The sequence below is a fragment of the Scomber scombrus genome, chromosome 6 (genome assembly GCF_963691925.1).
Source record: "Scomber scombrus chromosome 6, fScoSco1.1, whole genome shotgun sequence".
Classification (NCBI taxonomy): domain Eukaryota; kingdom Metazoa; phylum Chordata; class Actinopteri; order Scombriformes; family Scombridae; genus Scomber; species Scomber scombrus.
In genome coordinates this window covers 18466110-18490240 of record NC_084975.1, presented here as the reverse complement: position 1 = coordinate 18490240, position 24131 = coordinate 18466110, and the positions used below count along the sequence as shown (strand labels likewise).

At 41.6% G+C, this 24131-nt stretch overlaps 1 protein-coding gene across 3 annotated transcripts in view; it reads right to left on the bottom strand.

Moving 5' to 3' along the window:
* Positions 1-480: 480 nt before the first annotated feature.
* scaper (S-phase cyclin A-associated protein in the ER) overlaps positions 481-24131 on the bottom strand; it is a 61259-nt gene continuing 37608 nt past the window's right edge. For all 3 annotated transcript variants that reach the window (XM_062420883.1, XM_062420882.1, XM_062420884.1), the window contains 8 exons: positions 17507-17630; positions 15648-15877; positions 13833-13988; positions 11520-11754; positions 9664-9813; positions 2920-3111; positions 2105-2153; positions 481-1790 (listed from right to left, as the gene is read on the bottom strand). In XM_062420883.1, the coding sequence (XP_062276867.1) occupies positions 1693-1790; positions 2105-2153; positions 2920-3111; positions 9664-9813; positions 11520-11754; positions 13833-13988; positions 15648-15877; positions 17507-17630 (1234 nt within the window). In that variant the 3' untranslated portion in view covers positions 481-1692. The remainder of the gene's footprint in view (positions 1791-2104; positions 2154-2919; positions 3112-9663; positions 9814-11519; positions 11755-13832; positions 13989-15647; positions 15878-17506; positions 17631-24131) is intronic.

Below are 24131 nucleotides of genomic sequence, written 5' to 3'. Positions count from 1 at the left end.
GAGGAGACTCCCAGCCTGCGGACGCATCCTGGCGTGCCTTCAGTTTATTTTCGTTCAAGCAGGAATCCTGAACGGCAAATAGCCGCCGGACAAGAAAGCACGCAGGTCAAGCCGGGACTGACACACTACACCTCAACAATTTGTTCAGGAGGATCGGCTTTTATCAGTGAAGGAAGAAGAGTCTCATTGAAATTCAAAATCCCGTTAAGTCTTTTTAGACATGCTGAAACAGCTACTAAATCTTTAAAACTGTCTCCAGGAGATAAAACAGTGAAATGTTAATTAGAAAAAATATTAGAAAGGGCTATCTAATGATAAGCATTCCACCGCCAAAATTACTTTGGGTAAAATAGTTTATAAAATAAGTACACACTTTTTTGGAATATTAAAACATTAACACACATTTTCAACATTAACACTACATTTAAATTGAAATTTGACAAGGTGGAAGATGACAGTTTTGTAAATGTATGGTTATTTTTTTCTTTTCACACTGCTAAATCTATTCAATCGATTATAAATGCTGCCTAAAACATCCAGATTGATGCTCAGAAGTGCAGAAATTTATGTTGTAGTGATGGACCACTACAATAACAATCATTATCATTATATTTTGAATATAGACTATGTACAGATCAATAAACATCAAATAATCAGTGTGAGCAGGTAAAGGAGGAGACTGCCTCTTTCATGGGGCCCAAAAGTGGATACAAAAAATTATTTGAAGTAGTGTCAGCTTGTGTGCACCATTTTTTTTTTCTTTTAATAATGGGATTTTTTTCTTTTAGTATTATTTCCCCCTCAAGTTACAAATCAAACTGACACATTTTCATTGTATAAATTCATGAGGGTTTAAACAAGATTTACCGAAAAGCCAAAGGCAAGGAGAACAGCAGTGTTGATGTTAACAAACAGGCTAAGTCACACCCAATATATCACTTTAAATGTATACATACATTTGTACACAGAATAAAACCAAAGAACAATGACACATAACCATAATTATTTTTATTTTATACGATAAGGGTAAATAACTCAATAAATTATATTAATTTGTTAAGTGCCTCCTAACAGAGAGAGAGAGAGAGAGAGAGAGAGAGAGAGAGAGAGAGAGAGAGAGAGATCAAGAGGAGGTGTGAACTTGAAAAATATAATCTGAACACATTGAAGGCAGGTCATGTAACTTGTAACTGGCATTACTCAGACCAGAGACAACTCCAGTCATTCACATTAAAAAAATGAGACAAATGCAATAAATTAACACAAACACAGTATCTATAAAAATGTTTGGCAAGTTATTAATTACAGTATCAGTAAATGTTTCAGGTTTAGATCCTTGCTGCTGTGAAAACGTATTCATTTCTATCTACAACCGAAACAAATGGCTTGTTTAGACGTTACATGAAACAGTTGTGCGCGTGTTGTAACTGCAATGAACAAACTAAACGTTTTGTGCAAATTCCTCACAAACATCAATCTGATTTCTATGATATCAAAACAGACACATCGACAAAGGATAAAGCTTCACAAATGTTACATTTGACAAAGTTTGATAAACATATTATTTACCAATGTGCAGACTTCAAGTCAGGTAAGTGAAAAAACAAAATTCAAAAAAATTCCTCCACATCTCAGTCTCTTTTGTAGTGTTTATACTGTGCTTATCCATCCAGAGAACAATGTGTGTGTCCATCACTCCTCCTGCTTCTTGAGAAAAAACTGCAGCGCAGCGTCCCACTGATCTCGAGGAAAGCGGTTGGACAACTCACAGAAATCCAGCAGCTGGAAAACTTAGTGTGAGACACGGAAGAACAACGACATTATACACAAGGTGTCTGACAGAAACACTTTTAAAACAAAATGTTCAGTTTCAGTTTCTAAATCAGTGTGTGCCAAGAAAAATCCTTCACAGCAGAAAATTGTTTTGTCTTAAACGCAGTTATTTATTTTTTATTATTATTTTTAATTTCAGGATTTTGGATGGACCGTCATGTCAAAAATAACATTTTAACACATTTAAATATTTTTACAGAATTAAAATGATAACATTTACCGAACATAACATTTGTGTTAAGAATATGATACAATGATGACATCAACTTACCTGCTGGCTTCGTTTTATTGTCAGATTCTTTCTCATTTGCAGCACAATCCTATGAAATTTAATAAAAGGAATTAGTGACTTCAATAACAATATAATGGAGGCACTAATTGGGCAGTGTGTACAATTTAATTTGTTCCATCTAAAGTTCATTAAATAGCACAACAAATGTTTTAAAAAGAAATTTAGACAACTACAGCATCATCACATTTTAAATAAATTAAATTAACTGCATACGTTTGGTGTAACAACTGACAAGACTCATCCTGGATTAAATTGTCTCACTCTGAGGAATGTTTGTGAGGTTAGCTCAACAATGAGGGCAGCAGGGCAAGACGCCATGCATTATTGCTTTGTTTGAAAGAAATGACAATAGCTTGTCTCCCTTTGAATGGGAGTTAATCGGTGTCTAAACAGTGGTGGCTGCAGAGTGGTGAGGGGTGTGTTGTCAGAGGGAAGATGAAGGAGACAAGCTGTTTACTGGGAGTTGAACCAGTGGCAGGTAAATCCACTGTGAAGGAAGCCATTTATCTTTGTAAAAGCCTGCCTGTTACAGATTCAACGGAGCCAATATGAACAATCATTAATCAGACGTCAGCAGAGATAGTTTCCCTCTGATGTCAAAGAAATGTATGTGTTTGGATATTATACTTAATAGCATGAAACTCTCAACGGCAAACAGGTTGTTTTAAAAAAATTATTAGTATGTTTTTAAATGCTTTTTTCAACATTGGCTCCTATTTAATCAGATAATTTTTAATAATGATCTATTTTTGTGGATTCATATAGTGTTTGTGTAACCGTGCTCACAGATGTACCTGAATGAATGTAGCCAGCAGTACGCAGCTCATCTCCTGCTGCAGGATGACCTTGTTCTGAGAGTTGTTGTAGCAGGCCGAGATGAGGGAGGGGAAGAGCACTCTGATGAGGCGCGGGTGGCTGAAATACTGGAAGGGCAGCTGACACAGTTTCTGCAGCACGCTGGGCTGGCGGCCAGACTGCACTATCACCTGGAACACACAGGGAGCAGGGCCAGGGCCAGTCAGTCACTAAGCCAGTCAGTGGCACTGCTGGTTGTAAATCACCGCCCTGAGTCCCTCCCACATGTAAATCTGCCACTAAAACAACACACAAACAGCCATTAGGAGGAGACCTGGGGGGGCACAGCCTCCCACCACACAATTACAGGCTATAAAACACAACGATGGGATGTTTTGTTCCTCCTCTCTACCAACGGCAATAACAAATCTGCCGCAACATAAGAGGGAAATGAGAAATGTGAACTGATGGTATCATTAGTGGTTAAAACTTCACTTTCAAGTTTTGTGTCAGCTCAACACTGTAGCACAGAATTGCTGCCTGTTACCGCCCTGTAGGAGTGAAGCTCAGGTTGAGAGGGCATTCACAGTGCAACAGGGGTATGAAGAGGTGTGGTGGTGGGTGAGCAAACCTCCACCCACAGCGTGGCCACCCCCCACTTTAAGAAATGAGCAATACCATTAATGGAATTTTCACCCCACCGACATCCTGCTCTCCATCACAGCCCGTCAATCACACACCATCACATCCGGGCCACCAGTATTAAAACCAAATCACTCCCAGCACCATTTGATTAGAAAGGGGACTGCTGCAAAAGAAGGGGTCCCGGCCTAATGCTCTGGGCATCTCCCTTGAGCCTGGGAAGACCATCGGCAGTCCTCTGAGAGCCAGGGGGTCAGCATGGTAAATCCTGGCCGGGAAAAAAACACACACACACACACACACACACACACACACACACACACACACACACACACACACACACACACACACACACACACACACACACACACACACACACACACACACACACACACACACACACACACACACACACACACACACACACACACACACACACACACACACACACACACACACACACACACACCTGCACTGTTTTACAGGTTCAGACTGCAGGACTGAAGGGGCTCAACTGCAATGGAAACCAGAGGGGCAAGGTGAGGTCCCCAAGTCATGGTGACATAAATTCACAACATTTACAAGATTTTAAAAATACGCTCTCTAAGACTCTTCCCACTGGCTTCTCCTTTGATAATGCACTCCAAGCTTTAGCAGCAGGATAAACAAAGCGATAATTCATCGCTTTTATCAGTTCAAGGTGAAGCTTCTCAGAGCTGCCCTCTACAGCGGCGTTCAAAGGGACACAGAGCAGTGCCATTTTCCTCTCATCATTTGTTTAAAGAATCCACACTGGACGGGTCAAACAATCTCAGCTTCAATGCATTACAAATACTTATAAGGTGAAGACCAATAAATTTGTCAACCTAAAATATAAGTGTGACATTTTGAAGCTACAAGAACATGTGAAATCATTTTGCTCTGATGTACTTATTGAGAGCAGCATTGAACTGAATACTAATCTTGAAAATGAAAAAAACACCCAAAAATGGCACTGTGAATGTGTGTGCTTAACAGTGGAAGAACAAAATACCCAGTTTCTCTGACTTAATAAGTGTTTCTCACAAAGGAATGTGGGACTCACTGGACAAATTCATCCACTGAAGGAAGGAGGAAAAAAAGAAAAGGAAAGCTCTGGTTGTTTTCAAAAGCAGCACTGCTTCTTTTCAGTGCATGTAGTTTTCGTGTTTTCATGCTACAGTTCTTTTCTGCATCATCATATTTATCTCCTGTGTTGCAACACTGCTCAAAGACAAACTGGCGATGCCGACTGCGTCATAAATCTATGCAGCTGAATTCATTAGAAACCATAACCAAGATTCAGCATGAAGCAAAAAAAAAAAACTATAGGTTTTTGGGTTTTAATCCGAAGCATTTGTAATGTAGGAGTCATAATTTAACAGCGTAGCAATTGTTGGATGGTTGAGCTGGGGTTCTGAGGATATCCAACCCACAAATCACCCACCGATCTCATAATCCTCTGCAATGCACAGTTCCATCTTCAGCTGCCTAAACAAATTGTCCACCCTCAAGTGCCTGATGCAGAAAAACATAAAACAAAGCCTAGTGGCAGCAAGAGTCTTGAGATAAGTGAGTCCCCTACCAACTTTCCGCGCCCCTACTGTACCAGGTGAAGAGCAACGCCAGAGCATTAAATGGTCTCCAACTAGAGATTAAACCGCAGCTTTATTTCTCCCAGCGCAGTCTAAGTATCTGCAGCTTAAAGCCTGACATCATAAAACTAACAACAAGCATCTGAACCTATGCATCTGGCCCGCGTATAACGCAGACCCTGTAAAAACTCAAGTGTCTTGGCTGCTCTGTTCTTCAGTTCAGAGACCTGGCATTTTCAAACAGTGCCGACTTTTATGACACTTCCATTACATAACTTCCTCACTGTCCACAATGACAACAAAGAGTGTGTAAAGTTAATGTTCTGAAACGCAAACAAATTCCTGGGAAAACCAGTGTTGAAGCAGAAACCAAGTGAAAAGCAGATTTAAGAGCAGAGAGGGGAAAAAGAGAGACAAATGTCATCCAACCATGCAGTACAACCTAAATCCAAAACAGAATAATTAGCCTGAATGCATGAAGCTGCAGCACTGCTGGATGAGGCAGATTTAAAATTTCAGAGCACATATTAGGGCTCCAACTAATGACGATTTCTTATTATTGATTATTTTCTCGATTAATCGATAAATTGATTTGTTTGTAAAACGCTAGAAAATAGTGAAGAATGACCATTAATAAATTCTTCAGGTTAAAGGTGACGTCTTCAGTCTAAAATCCAAAAGGTACCCAGATTACCATCATGTTTGACAAAGAAAAGCATTAAATTGTCACATTCAAGAAACACAAACCAGCTAAGTTTTTGGAATTTTTGCTTAAAAAACCACATCAATGACTAAAATGATAGCTTCCGATTCATTTATTGTCAATTGACTGATTTATTAACTGTAGCAGCTCTAGCACAAATCTAATTTGGAGTTTGTAATGTCACACAGAGGAAAAGTGAAATGTGTCAAATGTGTAGAGGCATCTTCATTCATCGTTGTGTCTAGACAGGCCAAACACCTCGGGAGGAACCAGTGTCAGAGCAAGGCCATATATCTGACACTTGAATCCACAATGTAAACCAGATCCATCACAGTGGTACTGCCTTACTGATAAGACAAGCAGCACAACAGACATCACTGTGCAAAGTTAGTCAAATAACCGTTCAGTGCCTCTTAGAACACTTAGAATAGCTTATTGAGATGTGCACAGGACGCTGTGTGTGTTGCATTTAAACAATTCAATTCTAGCGTCGCAGACACTGACAGACACTCCACCGTGACTTTTAAGATAATTATTGGCTGTCTTAAAATCCAATCAATAGCTGCTCCTTACTCATTAAAGTTTAATAATTCTTTATTTATCTCTATGAGCTGATGCTGCCATCCTTTCCCAGATCATACTGCTGATAATTCTGCTATGAAACTATCCTGACGACACCATTACAGACAAATTGAAACTCCTCACTGAAAGGTTCACAGGGATAAAAATGTCCTCAGCTTCACTTAAGTCTGTTGGACCTGCGTTCACCCTTGAAGCGGAGTGTAAATCATCTACCGAGCTAACAATCAGGCCCTCTCCTGCCAGTCAGTGGAGAGTGTCTGTCTGCGTTTCTCTGCCTCTGTTTACTCTGCTGGGTGATACAGAGTGTGCATTCCCCGGCACTGGCTCCCTATGGTCTGCACGAGCTGCACTTACCCTGCAGGCAGTGAGGGCTTGTTGTCTCGGCAGTAATGGACTGCTGAAGGGAGCGTTTCAACATCAGGTTAACAGGAATTACAGGCCTAAAGCTTGGCTTGGGCCTGCAGGGCAAAGGAAACGCCCTCCGAGAGAATGGGAAGAAGAGGAATGACCCCACAGATAAGGCTGAGCTCTGGAGATGTGTGTGGGATGTTCGCTCTAGAGACGATCTATAGCTCATGAGGTGCTTACAAGTATAAAGAAAAACCGTTTGTGAAATATAAGCAAAGAGGAGTCCGGAGCCAGTGCAGGGAAAACTATCCCATTACATTTATAAAACGTCCATACACTACCTGAAATTAGACCTGCTTTTGTGTGTGTGTGTGTGTGTGTGTGTGTGTGTGTGTGTGTGTGTGTGTGTGTGTGTGTGTGTGTTTTGGAGGCAAAAGCATTTCTGTTGCCTGTGTAGCTCACTACTTGCATGTGTGTGGCCATTTTCCATGTACTGAAACCCCCCTTCCAAAGTTTTCTTAAGATTTCCACACTCTCAAATTGCTCGTGTCTTTTTAAAAAGCAAGCGGGAATCAGGTGGGTTAACATGTCAACAGTTTACAATTACAGTTCCGTCAGCTCAAAGATCCAACAGATCATCACCATGGGTGATTCACAAATGAATCACTGTATTTAAAAGACAAGGAGATTACCGGTACATGTCTCCATGGAGAAAAAGGAAGTGTAATTACATGTAGGTTACAAAATAGGTTTTATTTGTTCTGCTTTTTTTTCTTCTGTAAAGGTCTCCACGGACTCACCAAACAGACAGTGAAACATATGGCTACATGGCTCGGTGGCCCCCAAGAGCAGGAACACACTTGAAACACGCAAGCCTACATATGTCACTCTCGCAATGGCTTTTTGTGTGACAAGGTGAATTATTCATGCCCCAAGAGCAGGGGGAATACATCACTATGTATCGCACCGCTTCAAAGTTTCAAAGTTTTTTATGAGCGGCCTTATTTCTAGAGCGTATATACTGTATAAACAAAAGCTGGTGTGCCGACAGTGAATCAGCAGTCTCGGCGACTGCACAGGCCTGGGGTTGGGCCGCTTTTGTGCTCTGCCAATGCTTACATTAGTTTGAGAAAAGCTCAAGCTGCTCTAAATATTCTCCTTAACGCATCCATCTCGGTGCGGAACTGAATGGACGCATTCCAGGAACTGGACCACTGGCAAAGATCAACTCTGTGAGTGGGTTGTGTGATATCTGGTATCCTAACAATCTAGAGTTGAATATATATTTTTATTGAATTAAATTCTTAAACCCTTAAGTAAGGTAAAAATATATATTTTTTTGTTTCTCAAAACTTTCTTATTGGCAGCGCCCATGTTGTCCAGTAATGCTTTTGCACAAATTAGCTAGATGCAAATGTTTTTTTTTTGTTGCCAAATGTATTCAGACATGGCAGCTCTGTCAACGTTGCTGTGGACAAAGACAAATCATCTGTCGCTCGCTTAATTTAATCATCAGTCCTCATTGAATTATTCAATATAATATGCTAATTGGCTCCACAATGACCAACAAAATGCTAGTTCTATACATCAGAATAATTAAATTGGATAGGTACACAGAGGAGAGCTTAATTGCCATATAGTCGAGGTGGATCTTTTTAATTAGAAGTGAAAAATCTGGCAAATTAGACTCTGTAATCAGCCTATAAATTGTCGTGATGGGGGTTGACTGTGACTGAGAGTAGATAAATGACATATCAGAGGTTTGAGATTGAAGCTGTGGCTGCTGTCTGCGTGTGCGTCAGGCTTAACATAATCAGAGCCCAGCCAACTGTGGCATGGCTAATCAGGGGCCCGGTAGACGGGCCATGCATGACAGCCAATTACACAGCAGCCAGGTCTGCTGCATCACATCCTGCTCACTTCCATGGAGCTCCCTAAGTAGTTGTATCAGCGAGGCCAGCACGATGCCCTGCTTTACCAGAAGGGAACAATGGGTCACTCTGTGTGACAATAGACGACACACAGACCGCAGGCAGGAAGGTGCCAAGGCATGAATTTTTAAACAGGTGCTTTTTGTTACAACTACAAAACTACACCCTTTTTCTGACAAATAATACATGAGAGGAAAAATAGTAATTACTAAAGTGTGCTGTCTCAACAGACGACTAAAAGTATTAAATACAACATGTACTGAAACGATTAAACAATTAGTCATTTGACAAAATGAATCTATGACAAAATGAAAGCACCTTTTCAATATCAAACATTTAAAAAATTTAATGTTTTTTACAGTTGGCCTGACAAAATAAAATAATTTTTAGAAAAAACCCCCACCTCATTTGTTAATTAAAATGATGAATCTGTTCAAACTTTTGTTATTTCCTGTTGTGCACTAATGTTAACTTAAAATGCATTAAATCTGTTCACTTACAAATGTAGGAAATGACATCTGCCCTCAGATGCATTTCTAAAACAAAACATCTTTATAAATAAATGTCATTCTTGAATCAAAATAATACTCAACATACTGAAATACAAAAAAATATTGAAAACACAAGCTTGCATTTCCCCATCTGATGCTGGAGCAAAAAAACAAACAAAAAACAATTGGCCCATAGTTGAACCTTCTTGCTGACCCCTGTCACACACTGAATGAGTAAAAAAATGTGGCGAAGAAATATACTTACAAATTAATTATATTAATAATAAAAACATTGGCAGAATCAACAACAAAAACAATTCTTATTCACAACTGTAACTGAAACTAAATATATATTTGGTTTGGAGAGGTTTGATTTTGTTGAACTGATAATCATGAATTCACTGCTGTGCAGTGCAGATTCAAGCTGCATTACCTGGTTGTCAGGGTGGTTGACGGTGAAGTATCCGACACAGATGATGACTTCATGGAGCAACTCTTCAGAGGAATGCTGAGTACAGTACCAGAGCAGGGAGCTGACAACATGTCGGAAAGCAAGAGACAAACCCTCAGCTCCTAGAACAGACTGAAAGATCACAGATGAAGTATGTCAGTGTGTGTCGCACTAAATTATACATAAATGGCTGTGACTGTGAAAACAAAGGCCTCAAAGCAATAACAATGCAAAGTAATAAAGCATTATATATGTTTTGCTGGTGGAAACATACACAGTGTAAGTGTATAAGCAACTCAGACGGGGTCCCACCATAAAACACCCTAAACTCGCTCAGAAATGAGATGCTAGGAGCACTTCACAGACAGTATTTATTAAACATGTCAGTGTGACAAAGCACCATAAGATCATCACAATCCCTCTGAAAGTTTGAACTTGTTAGCATTGTAACATCTACAGACACAACACCTGAGGAGCTAAATTATATATTCAGGCCTCATGACCTTTTAACACAGGCAACATATCCATCAGACTCATTGCATCATGTTAGCGGCTTTCAAGCAGAAAAAAAGCGAGTTCATCTAACTAAATTAATAAATAAAATTTGAACAGACAAACAGGGAGACCACAAAGCAAGGAGGAAAGCTTTGGCATTTCTGGTGTGAATCCTTTTTTCCCAATTATTCATTGCAGCCAGGGTTAAACACACATTCTTTTGACCACTGGCCAAATAGCTTGTGAATGTTCAAATTTTAACAGCCACTCAATAGATTACCATTGTGTTTTTGGCTAGTGACTGAAGCAAATCACTTGCATATTTTATCAGCATTTGGCTGGTGGCTGGTGTTAATTTTAAGCCCTGGTGGCAGCATATTCTGCCAAAATGCAACCACTGTAAAACCCAGTTATTTATACTGCATTCGACCCTTTTGGAAAGCCCTTCTGAACATATTACTGCAGGCTGATGCAGCAGCAGAGTGAGTTAACTGCCTAGATTCTCATCATCCATCCACTGCGATGCGTATTAGCCTGTGCTGTGAGGTAATGTGAAACACAAGGTGATTACAACTCTGAGCCAAAAAAAAAGGAACATTATTTAAAATGTTCATAAAACTCAGGCAGTGAAATGCTTTCATTCCAGCTGTTTTGAGTTGCCCAAATGTGGCGGGTCAGTGAGAGGAAGCTGCTTCAAAGTAATTACCGCAAGACATTAAAATAATTAACAACGTTCTCGCTTGCTCTCGTGCCTTTCCGTCTACGTGGTGACTTGGCACAGTGAAGCTGTCGCCCTCTCCTCCTCGGGGTGGGTAATGTACTACCCTGCATACAGTGCTAATCACTGGCGCTCCATCCTTACTGCTGATCTACTGGGCTTTGTTTGACCCTCACAACTGACCTGGGGTCAAAGGGCAACTATGTTTATGTCCACAGGTCAGCTTTGTCCCGAGGAGAGTAACTCCTCTTCTAATAGTTCTTAACAAAGGAAATGCATCAACCTGATTATGTATACAGATTTATTAAATCAAGGGACAATAATTAAATATTTGCGGGCATCTTAATGATATCCCGCTGATAGTAATAAAGTACAAGTCGTTAAATTACTCTAATACCAATAACTTAACACCAAGTTACCAACTATTCCTCCAGCAAACCATGTATTGTAAAAATCATTCGTCAGACTCTGCATAGAATAATTCATCTACAATACAGACAATATGCTCCATCAGATGCACAGCCGAAAAAGAAATAAAGATCTTTATCTAACATGCAAATAGTGCTGGATCTATACATTTTTTTATTTGCAAAAAGTGAAAACTATATACTAATAATGTGGATACCTGGAAGGCAGATAGGTCAAGCAGGGCAAAACTGTTGAGGAAGCGGATGCCTTGCAAAGCCACCTGGATGACCCCGGGGCCATAGGGCTCCTGACTCTGGGATGCAGACTCTGGTGAGAAACTGTGCAGCAGGATACAATACAGGGTGTGCACCACTCCCACCAGGTCTGTGGACTGCAGCAGAGCAGTCAATCCAGTCGGGTCCTGGCGCTTATTGTCAAATATACTGGGAGCACTGAGGAGGACAAAAAGGGGAAATATCTGGTCAAGAAACACTGAAAAGAACAATTTCTTCATTTCAGCCTTTTTACTGCTGTTGTCATGAAACCTAAAAACCCCTGAACCTCAGACTGAAGATGCAAATAGCAGTCTAACAGTCTACACCTCAGCAGCTTCTAGATTTACTGAGCAAACAATGGTTTAGAGAGAGACTTTACATTTAGATTAAAGATGCTACTTTGTTAGCGCTACTGTATTCTGTGTCTTAAATGACTGCTGCCTGAGAAAAGAGCACCAAGTTCAAAATGTGCTCCACATTGACGTGTTGGATCACAGCTGTCTCTGTCTTAATTTGTGACGTAATCGCTAAAATATACTGTCAACCAGTTTGATCAAGATTCAACTACAGTAAACATAGTAATTCCATGACGTGAAGCTCATGGCAGAGTGACTTCAAGTTGGCAGATTGTATTGAGCTGCCTGACACGGTGCTTAGTCCTTCAGCACATCTGAGTCAAAGTGATGTATTTGTTTAGCTTCAGCAAGATGCCAACCTGCTGGATACACATACTGTATTTAACAACAAAGCCAGGTATAATGCTGGTTAGAAAGAGGAGGTAGCAGCTTTCTTTCAATACAAGCTTGACAGTACAGAGAAAAGGCTCTATTCAATAAGCCACAAACCTCACCAATGACTTAATTCCCTTTTGGCATTAGTGCAAGAACAAGTTTCTCTTTCTAGATAAACTTCTAGCAAGAGTTTTCAGATTTGTAAGGATCATTTCTCATACTAGAAGCTAGAATTTAGGTGAAGAATTAAATCAGAAAAGATGGAGATACAGAAATTTAAGAACGGGATACAATCAGTCGCAGTGGCTGCAGGATTAACTGGACAACACAGTTTAATCCTTTTTTTCGATGAAAATACAAGAAAAAGTTCAAAGTAATTAATGCAGTAAAAGCATCTTCAGAGTTGCAATGCAGAAGGCTCCGCTTAAAAGTCACAGCTAGTACAGCGGACAATTTAAGACTACTGCAGCAGCCCTAGCTATGATTTACAGTCATGTAGAATGGAGGGTGTGTGACCTCTGGATGGAACCTACAGTGCATGCTGATACTTGATGTTAGCCAACAGGCTCTGCGTGAAATATGTTGCTAGGCAAGAACATAGCCTCCAAATGCCATTATAATCCCCTGACACAGCAACTGGCATGGCCAAAATATTCTACAAGCCCGCTGAGCATTCTGCTATATAACACATAGAGAATCTTGGCAGAACAGGACTCACAGGCTGCTGTATTGATCTTGACATTGGTCTCATTATACCTGCGATATCTGATGACAAGTTTTCTCACAGATATTTAGTGGCAAACATAGCTGTCCTCTACCATGCCAGTGTGAGGCAGCTGTTCATTGTGATAGCAGCACCTTGCAGCTGGCAGACTTCAGCCGCACACAGGGTGACTGTGAAGACGCAATGACAGGATCTGGCAGTGATGGACTGTGACATGCAAAAAGTTGAGGTTGTTATACATTTTTTTTTTAAAAGACTAAAATTGCTAAAGATTAAACATAATTAAAATGCATGAAGCTTGTTCTAGTGTGATCACATCAAAGCCTATCTAGCCTCGCTACTATGGTGGGCATTTCTTTTACTTTCAATTGAGGAGTTGTGGTGCTGATGTCCCTCGGTGTGACTGTGTGCTTAGCCTCTGTCAGCGGCGCCACTGAACCTCTCTGAGTTGAGGTCACCTTAGCACACGTGGGTGGGCTCCCCCCACGCTGTAGGCTAAGGTTTATGGTGAGTGACAGAGCACCGGGTCAAGTAGATGCCTATCTCTATCTCCAGTAACGACAGCTTAGCCAGCTAGCTGGCTGGAGTAAACGACCTGCTGGCTGATTGCAGAGGAACGCAGTCTTTGTTTGAGTAACCATGAGCCCCGTCTTTATGGATCCTTGTAACATTAAAGAAGTGACAGTAACTCACTCTCTGTCATTAGACACATAGGTGTGTGTGTGTGTGTGTATGTCAGAGGAAGATAAACAGATAGCAGGGATGTTTCATGTGTATAACAGAGTAAGAGACATTCTCACCGTCCAGTTACGACAAAGCACAACTTGCACATGCTGTGCAGCAGAGCTGAAGCTTGCTGGAGGAAAGAAGACATCTTGGGATGCTCGTCCACAGGAGCTTGGACTGAGAGAAAGCACCCGTACAGTTTGTCAATCAAACCCATGTTTACTACGTAGCTGGAAGAAACAGAAGACAACAAAAAACACATACAGTGGTTAATTGCATTTCCCCTAAATGTTAAGATAGATTTACCACGGGAGACTTCCTTAGTAAAAAAAAAAAAAAAAAAAAACTAATCTCGCCCGCGCAAACAAAAGCCTTTACTGTGCATACTTCCATGGCACTGCAGTTGAAAGCCAATACCTCACCTAAGCCCTCCACCCACTGCTATTACTGTGATATCTCCAATTTGTCTTTGTCAATGACAGGTCTCATGATCATGTTCCCTGTAGTCTTTTAGCAACAAATCACTGCTAATAGTGTCATTAGAAGGCTGCTGTGGCCCCTGTGCCAGCCCAGCACTGGGCCCTTAACAGTCTGCTGACCTGGGGCCATCTTCGCACAGCTCCAGTATGCCTGAATCTTCTTAGCTCAGGCACCATCAGGTTACAAAATAAAATCTAGAGACTACTGTGGCTGACAGTCAAGGCTTCCAAGTGGTTGACGTGGTCACTGTGAAGCCACTGTTCCTCGTCTCATCGATGCCTTGACTCATTGCTACTTTCGCATACCTTTTTTGTGAGAACTGTCACTCACTGAGGGCCTTTAAAAACAGGTGATTATGTTTCTTTTTCAAACCCCACTGCAGGTCATTTGACACTTGAACCAAGTTCCATTGTTTTGACTTGATCCTCTTCCACAGCTTTACGTGGGTTGAGAGGATCTATCCTCACCCTAACTGCTTTGTTCAGCGCCTGCTCTCTGTTTAACAACCTGCTTGGTGGTCGCACTTGCCACTTTGCGTCTCACCGTATGAACATGAATTGAAAACATTTATGACAATGATAGGGGGATAAAAGCACTGAAAGGCAAACTGAGGAACTGTTAATGAGAGGAAAGGAAATGGTGATCTCCTTTTTATGTGATAAATAGGTTGGCATAATGGGAGAGTGTTGCAAAAGCTCAAAATGTTTTGATCTTTTGTCCTTCCTCACTAGCACATACATTATACAAGGCAGTTGAGGTAAATTTTCTGCTCGTACTTGGGATTACCAGTCTGACGACACCATTTTTCTCAGGCCCTCCCCTGTCTCCAGGGTTACGACTAGGTCAGTGGATGAGAGTGGTGGGCCTGTGCAGCTGCTCCAACCAGATGAATCATGGCTTGTGGGAGGGATGGTGGAAAGACTGCACTCTTCCACAAGGCTTCATCAGGCCGGGCCTGCCTTTCCTCATAGCCCACATTTCTCCAACACAGCCTGACTCCTACAGTCCAGACCCACACAGCTAGCTCGAACGCTAGGTTCAAGGGGACTTTTCAAAGCTTTGGAAGTGCTCTTTGTTTATGCTACTTTGTGGCCCCCCTAGAAACTGATCTTACTTGAAATGTGGCACTGAATGTGTGGAAAAAGTACAAGCTGGAAAGATGCCAGAACACACGCTCATTCTCACACTACTCCCATTTTAACAGGACACCACTTGGATAATTTCCAAGAGATTTGACATTTTGTCAGCCTATTCTTTACATAAGGCACGCTGTTGAGGAAATCAGAGGTTGACCAACTCTCAACCCAGTGAAGAGGAGCGTAGGAGGGTTGTGCTAAAGAAGGTAAAAAGGTCATGAGATGAAATAACGAGGTGCCATGAAGGAGGAGGAGAGAAGTGTGAGAAACTACCTGATTAGGTCTTGTGTACGAGTGTTGAAGGAGTCTGTGGCAGAGCTCTTGACCTTGGCATCTGGGGAGGAAATCCATGTGTTTTCGCCTTGTCCAGACTCAGAGATATGTGGCCACAGCGACCCCAGGATGGTAGCTATGGTCTGCAACAGGCCTGTGGTCAAACCCTCAAAGACCTGTTTGCTCACACTGCGCCCAAAAATGGATTTGTCCTCATCTGGGACATAAAGCTGCAAAAATGTAGGGAAAAAAAGAAAAAAGACTTATTACAAAGTACAATACATTTGTGTCATGTGCTCCTTTCTCTCATCCTTCAGTAAATACTTACAAACTGCAGTAGAAATCTACCAGCATCCGAATTAAATTAAACAATATCAACAAGAGTGTAAGCAGACAAAAGATAGGTCAATTTAGCCTCTGTACAAAAAGCAATTCTATTATTGAATGGACAGCACACTATACATGCCCAGTTTTAGTTACACTTAGTACACTTTAATGAGTTATGATTAATCATCTTTAGTCCATAATAAGTAGATTACTTATTTGGGACATAGTAGCGGTTTGAGCCACATCCTAAGCCACACAAATGACAAAAAGCTAGTGGTTAAGGCATAGGTTAAGATGTACTATTAACCAGCTACATGATGACAAGATGGAGGCCCAGGTAAATAAAACAAAACAAAATCAACAGCATGGTCAGAAGAGCATTTTTTTCTCATTTGTATTTGAGGAAAAATTTCAAGACAGACAGAAGCAGAGCTTTAGGTTTAAAATATAGTGCTGCTGTTCAACATGCAGAACCTTGCAAAGATAAAACCTTCTCATTTGGTCTAATGGTTGGGGTGAATTCTGACAGCATCGGTAAATCCACCGACATTCTCCACAAATCTAATTAAAAGGGGACATGCTCATATGGCAGCACAACCCCCAAAGTCTTACTCTATTGCTCACATACACGCATACCAGCACGTAGACGTGCATATGCCTAGGCACAGTCAAACTACTAAAACATGCTGACAAATGAAACGTGTATTAATACCTTTTTTTGGGTTGTAAATTAAATCACAACTCATTAAGGAGGAGTGAGAATGAGTATGAATAATTGTTCTGGCCAATAATCTGTGTACACATGGATTGTCTCCTGCAGTGCTGTTGGATATGTCAGTCAGCAGAGCAGCTGCTGGGATATGTTTTATATAAACTGAAGCATACAGGCTAACCTCTCCCTGTGTGCCCCGAGGAAATATGACTGCTTTGGATTGGAACTCAGCACTGGAGAAGTAAGCCCCAGTAGAGTTCATGCATGTACCACAACCCAGTGCTTGTGCCTTGTCCTGTCTGTGTTGTGAGTGTAGGCGGCCCCAGCTAGCCGCCACCGTTAAGATGTTTGGAGTGGGCTGATGTTTACAGCCCTTCTTACAGAGTGCTGAGGGATATGGGGCTGACATGTCGCCGCAATGCAGCCTGCCTGCCTGCCTGCCTGCCTGCCTGCCTGCCTGAGCTCTCACATTCTCTCAGTCAGGAGGCATCTATGGAGCGGTTGGGCAATGGTTTGTTACTTGCTTGGCTGGTGTGTTGCTCTGTCTTTTATTAACACCTTAGTAGGAGCAGACACCACAAAAAGGCAGAACTTTCCCAGTGGTCACAGCACTGCATGTCAACAGATGTATTTAAAGCAAAACAAGGAAGGGTTAATAAAAAAGCAGTTTATATGTTGGAAAGATGGAAGTAAATTTTATTGAAATAATACCTTTTGTACAAACTAATTAAAACACATTAAATCTCTTTGCTTCATTTATAAAACATTCTACTTTTTATGGCAAATTAAATCAGCCATTTGCTGGGGTGCATAGACTTACTGTTAGCTGATGTAGGAGCAGGTCCATGAGGAGCGCAATCTTGTTGCTGAACAGCACATAGGAGCAGTTGAGAGGGCAGCAGGAACATGCCAGGTAGTAGGTATTTACAGCAGCACAGAGAGATCTAGCAAAGAAGATGAGAAACTGTTATTAATCACACATTAAGAAAAAAAAGAGGACAAAAACAAAACCTCAAGGCAGGCTGCTACTCCCCTCGCGATTTGTTAAAGAAACACCACTACTGGGATGGAAATGAGTAGCCCTGGGCACTGACGAGACTATCTGCAGTCATCAGGAAACCAAACACACTCTCCTGTATTTGTGGTTCCTTAAGGGTGTAGTTTGTCTTCACAAGTCAAAAGCATATCTCACTGACAGCGCGAGAAAGGAAGCCGATTTGAGGAATAAAAACACTCATATCAGCTACTTATGTGGAGACTCCCCTCACTAGAGCCACCTTCAGAGGAGCTGAGCGCAATCTCAGTCCCATCTTGGCTGAGATGCTGCAGCATTTCCGCTGGAGAGATAAAACTATTCCTCTCAGCAGCTCCTCATGGCCGCCAGGCAGCCCCAGGCAGCGGCCAGCGCTCAGCCAGTCAGCGTGCCTCTGTATTATGTCTGCTCTGAAACAAGCCCCAGAGAAGATTAATGCCTCCGATAACTGACCAATCGTTCTGCTGTGACTGCTACTCCCCCTCGCCTCCATTTCATCAGTTAATATTTTCTGACAACTGTATATTTTAGCCATTGGCGGGATGGCGTGTCCTATCTGCTTGCTGGAAGAATGGAATCTGCCTCTCCAGTGCCTAAAGTAGGCCATGTTTATTTCAACTGGTAAACATTTTGATATCTACCGAAACCTTCACATCTGCTGTGCGTTTTCAGTCAAACCAAGCTGGCATAGTAAATGAAAATAGATTAGGCTGAGGCAGACCCAAGTCTGTCAATAACTTCCTCTATTCTTTGCTCTGCATTTGCTAGAAGGCAGATCAGTCGTTTCGCCATATCATTATTGACATTGCAGTGTAAAGCTGTCAAACATGGAATGTGGTGTTAATGTGAGAAGCACTATATTTTCAGCGATCGGACAGAGTCCAAATATGACATCAAAACTTACTTCTGTCCACCTGAAAACAGTAACACTAACACACAGCAGAAACATTGCTACTGTGCTGTATGGCAGCTACATTGACAATAATTTTATTAAAGCATAAAGACAGTGGAAAACATTAAGCCATAATGGTTAAGTGCACTGATTGAGAAGCCTGTGTGGAGCAAGAAGTGAGGTAACATGATAACCCAACCCAACCAAACTATGCTCTGTGTGCAGTTATCCAGCCTCACGACTATGATTCCCTAGTAAACATTGGACAAATATCAGCTTCTGTGCAACCGCTATTAAGAACAGAATTACTGAAACAACAACTCAAGTACTTTTTCCGCTCAAAAACTATTGTAAAATTACATGTTCCACACAGATTAGGAAACTTAAACTGTGGTAGCTGCCATGCACATTCCCTCAAAAGGACAGGAGTTACTTTAGTTGCCTTAGGTCACCATCATGTTATTTAAGATCATGCCCCTGTTGAGTTAAGTAGTGCATAGTAGTAAGGATATCATATGACCTATCAGAGATAAAATGACTGGGCAGGACTGACTAGATTACTGTCAAAGAGCTGTTACAGGACATCAAGATAAAGTTCATCTTGGTCAATGGTAGCATTCAGGTTACACCTATGAAAACTGAGATTTTGTGCTTTTGTCCTGCCAATTAAGTTGTATTTTATGCAACAAAGTATAGCTGGGAAGCAATGGTGTCACTGTTGCATTTTCTGTAGAAAAGCTTCAATCATTCTTGGAATGCAGCCATACACACACTAAATTGTGTGCAATTGGATATTCAACCATTACTTCAAGGTATGAAAAAGGTAGTAGTCTACTTTGCACTCTGAACCTCTCATTAAGATTAAGGGATGTTTTAGACGGATTGGAAAAGCTGTGCAAAATGTTTTACTTCATTGTTTAGAAGCACTAGTATGTTCTGATTATATAGAAATGTAATCTGTTACATAAATTAATGTTCACTCCGGCATTAATTGTAGTAACTGGCATAACATTTGCAAAACTAATGACATTCTCATGAGCCTAAGCTAAACATTAGCATGGTAACATTGTCATTGTGAGCATGTTAAAATGCTGACATTAGCCGATAGCTCACAGCACCGCTGTGCTGAAGTATGCCTCACAGAGATACAGTACAAGCATGGCTGTTTTCACAGGGCAGTTGAGCCATAAACAATTGTTTGTTTTGTAGTGTTATAACTTTTAAGTGTTGCTCAATCCAACTTTTAATCACTGTTCAACTATTATAATACAGATTTCCATGTTTGACATATGTTGCAGTTCTTTAAATTGTTATTCTTTAAACTGCTCCACAGCTCACACAAAATTTACCAAAAGTTTAGAGGTTACTTTAAAATGTGTTCCATTGCCCTTGCAAAGTAGTTTCTCTTATCTTTTGAATTGTGCAGTATAATGAATATATGCACAGATGCATTGGGCAATGCACATCATAGTGTTCACTTGATTCAACAAATAGCATAAACAAGGAAAATAATATATATTAAAAAAAAAAAAAGGAAATGTAATAAAAAAATAAATATCCACAAGTAGTAATACACAACAGTGAAATAGGTTCTTTTAATTAATTCGATGCAAGGTATGGCTGTATTCTCTCTCCTTATTCTAATTAAAATCACTTCACTTCTGGCAATACAGGTCTGGCCTTCTGGCTTCAGAATCGACTCACTCAACTGCTCATGTAATGAGCATGCAATTGCTTTGTAACACAGCTAATCAGGCTTGTCTTTGGTCATCTCTGAACAAATGAGGAGCCTGTCAAAGACATGGCTGAGTTATGCCCTTACACCAGCTTGTACAATGAACCATCACAGTGATCTGTCTTTGGTTTCCTCCCACCTAATTGAGCTTGATGAGCATGACACCTGATAGTTCGCCCTCTTTGGGAATCTCACCATCTCAATACCCCTCCATGACAGCTCCAGCCAAAGATTCTGAGGAACAATTTGGTGAAGTGACACACCGTGCTGTCTCATGTTGCACAAAAACTTTGTGGGGACTGATGTGTGTCTTTTTATCTAAGCAGACAACATTCCTCCACCTACAACACCATGTGATTCTGATTGTTTCTGATTGTTTCTCACAAAATGCCTACAGCTACTATCCATCTTCATCTTCAATCCATTATCAATCCTTCAACAATTCTGTTCTGAAAATAGAAGTTTTAACTGGTGGACTAACCCATGGACTGATAAAAACTGGAGATCGAGAGAGAAAGTAAGGTGCAAATAATGAGGGATGTAATCTGCACACCTATACTAAACAGCTTAACCTCACAAAGCTATGGAATACCATTTTACCTGTGGGGCTATTCACATTCACACACAGGGATGGAGCACACCTGATCCTGTCTCACCCCTCCCTCCCGTAGCTCTCTGGGGCTCAGCCTGGGTGGCCAACAGGCCTACGCATGATAAGATGGAGGCTTGGGGGGGGGGGGCACACGTCCAACCTCTGTAATTAAACCCCTAATATTAAAACCTCAAGTTCAAAACCTGATAAATAAGAACCAACTATTCATGAAAGTAAGAATTTACATAGAAGATGGCTTGAAAGAATCCTGATTTCACTCCCTGGTTCAATTTCCAGCATAAAATGAGATTTAAAAAAAACATGCTGTTTCCCCAGCAGGGAGATGTATGGTTATGGATTTTCTCGATTTTTCATCATAAAAAAACAAAAAAGGACAACAAAGATTGTAAAAGGCTCTTTATGCTTTTTGTCACTGCCTTGCATTATCTACCCTGAGATCTGTGCTCCTCAACCTGAGTCTCACATTTCTCGCCCTCTCTGTGCGTTTCCTATGTGCGCTGTCAAGCCTGACTGGAGCAACGCTGCAGAAATCTGACCAGCTTCCAGATCAGGTTGAGTCCCTGCCTCTTAAACAGGGTAAATTTGTGTTCAGGAGAAGAAAAAGAATCCTAAGCCAAAATAAAAGGTGAGGAGCAAATCCATTTCCTTGCGCTGTCAAACAATCCCTTCATTCACTTCTATCTAAATGACATTTAATTTGATTCTGCTGTTGATCTCTCCGATACCCTGAGTGCTTCCAAGACATCTACTCTGGCTGTTGTGCCACACTGGCCAGGTATGAAGCGGGGCAGGGAAATCTGATGAGCCGTCACACAGCATCACGCTCATGAGTACACACACACACACACACACACACACACACACACACACACACACACACACACACACACACACACACACACACACACACACACACACACACACACACACACACACACACACACACACACACACACACACACACACACAGTGGAAAACATCCTGAAATAAAACCACAAGTAGCAGGGTCTGATTTCACAGGATACACCAGGTCAGGTCATGTGAGAGGTAGACAGACAAATTGGGTTAACACGCATATCCAAGGACTCCTAAACCCCCCCTTTTGAAGATTACCTGTTCAAGTTGCCATCATAGCTCTACCGGTCTTATTAAGGCAATTCAAATGGTCAATGTACTGTATGACCGAGTTGTAGACTTTAAAAATACATTTTTGGTGTCTGAATGTCACAGACCAGCATCTCTATTCTTTCAGTACTTGTTTTTTCAAAGCATAAGTAGCGTACAGATGGAGCCTGTACTACTGGGACTATTACAAGCAATTTACACAGTCAAGTCTTTCTTCCTCTTCTCTCTTCAGTGACCCCTATTGGAAGGCAGAAGGACAATTCATCTTCAATCTAAATACCTGCACTGTGCAGCTAACCATCATCTAAGTCACTGGTTTTGGGTTTTCAAAACAGAGGTACAAAAGAGGGATGCACCCACACAATGGAGAAAAAAAAAACAACAGTCGGTCACTATCTTTATGTCTCCCTTACTAGTCAGTAACAGTTATAAGTGACAACAACTACATAATAATGATGATATATGCTAAGTATAATGGGTAAGATTTTATGATCCTTTATAGCTTCTATTTAAAAGTCCACTTAATGTTCACACAGCACAAGTGGTGTGTCACACAGTATGACACTACTTATATTCAATAATAAACCTGAAAAAAAATGTGTAGATTAATTGATCAAAAGTAACCTCCAACTCCAAGTGCACCCTTCGGGTCGGGGATGAGATCCTTCCCCAAGTGGAGGAGTTCAAGTACCTCGGGATCTTGTTCACGAGTGAGGGAAGGATGGAGCGGGAGATCGATAGGCGGATCGGTGCGGCGTCTGCAGTAATGCGGGCTCTGCACAGATCCGTCGTGGTGAAGAGAGAGCTGAGCCGAAAGGCGAAGCTCTCGATTTACCAGTCGATCTTCGTTCCTACCCTCACCTATGGTCATGAGCTTTGGGTAGTGACCGAAAGAACGAGATCGCGGGTACAAGCGGCCGAAATGAGCTTCCTCCGTAGGGTGGCTGGGCTCTCCCTTAGAGATAGGGTGAGAAGCTCGGCCATCCGGGAGGAGCTCGGAGTAGACCCGCTGCTCCTCCGCGTTGAGAAGAGCCAGATGAGGTGGCTCGGGCATCTAGTTAGGATGCCTCCCGGACGCCTCCCGGGTGAGGTGTTCAGGGCACGTCCCACCGGTAGGAGACCCCGGGGAAGACCCAGGACACGCTGGAGAGACTATGTCTCTCGGCTGGCCTGGGAACGCCTCGGGATCCCCCGGGAAGAGCTGGACGAAGTGGCTGGGGAGAGGGAAGTCTGGGTTTCCCTGCTTAGGCTGCTGCCCCCGCGACCCGACCCCGGATAAGCGGAAAGAAGATGGATGGATGGATGGATGGATAACCTCCAACTCCCATATGAGAATATTTACAGGTTTTCTCAGCCTTCTATGACAATAACTGAAATATCTTTTGGGTTTGGCCTGTTACTTGGACAAAATAAACTATCTAAAAGGCATCAATTTGGGTTAAGGCATCTTATAGATTCAACAGTTAGTTGATTATTCAAGAAAATTAAATCGGCACATTAATCAGTAGAGGAAATAAGTAATTGCTCTACTTAATAAAAGTGAGATATAATTAATAAATATAATAAAATGAATAAAGTAAAAAACAAGTAGTTGATGAAAAACAATGTGCATTTTGTGAGATATCATCTCTTCGGCTGAAGTTAATGACAGTTGCTGCATAAGCCCTGATCTAGACATTCCAGTGACCACAGGGTTACACCAGGACATTAGCAGAGGCTCGTAGAGGAATTAGCTCATTAATGTAACGGTAACAAGATGGAATCAGCCTCCCTGGGGCTAGATATGGCAAGACCATCTCTGCAGCTGCCTTTTTTTGTAAATCACTCTGCTTATCTGGTAGGAGGAGCTGATCAATACACCAGCATCACTGTAAACAGATAATGTAGCGCACTCTGGGGCTAGCGTCTGTATAGCAGCCCATTAGGCCACACAGCCATCCAGATGACGGATAGTGATAAGCAGACAGCCGGCCTGCATCTTTGTGTTGCATCTCGTCACCAGCTCCCGACTCCACTGACCTGACTGAGCTAAATCACATGGTTGAAG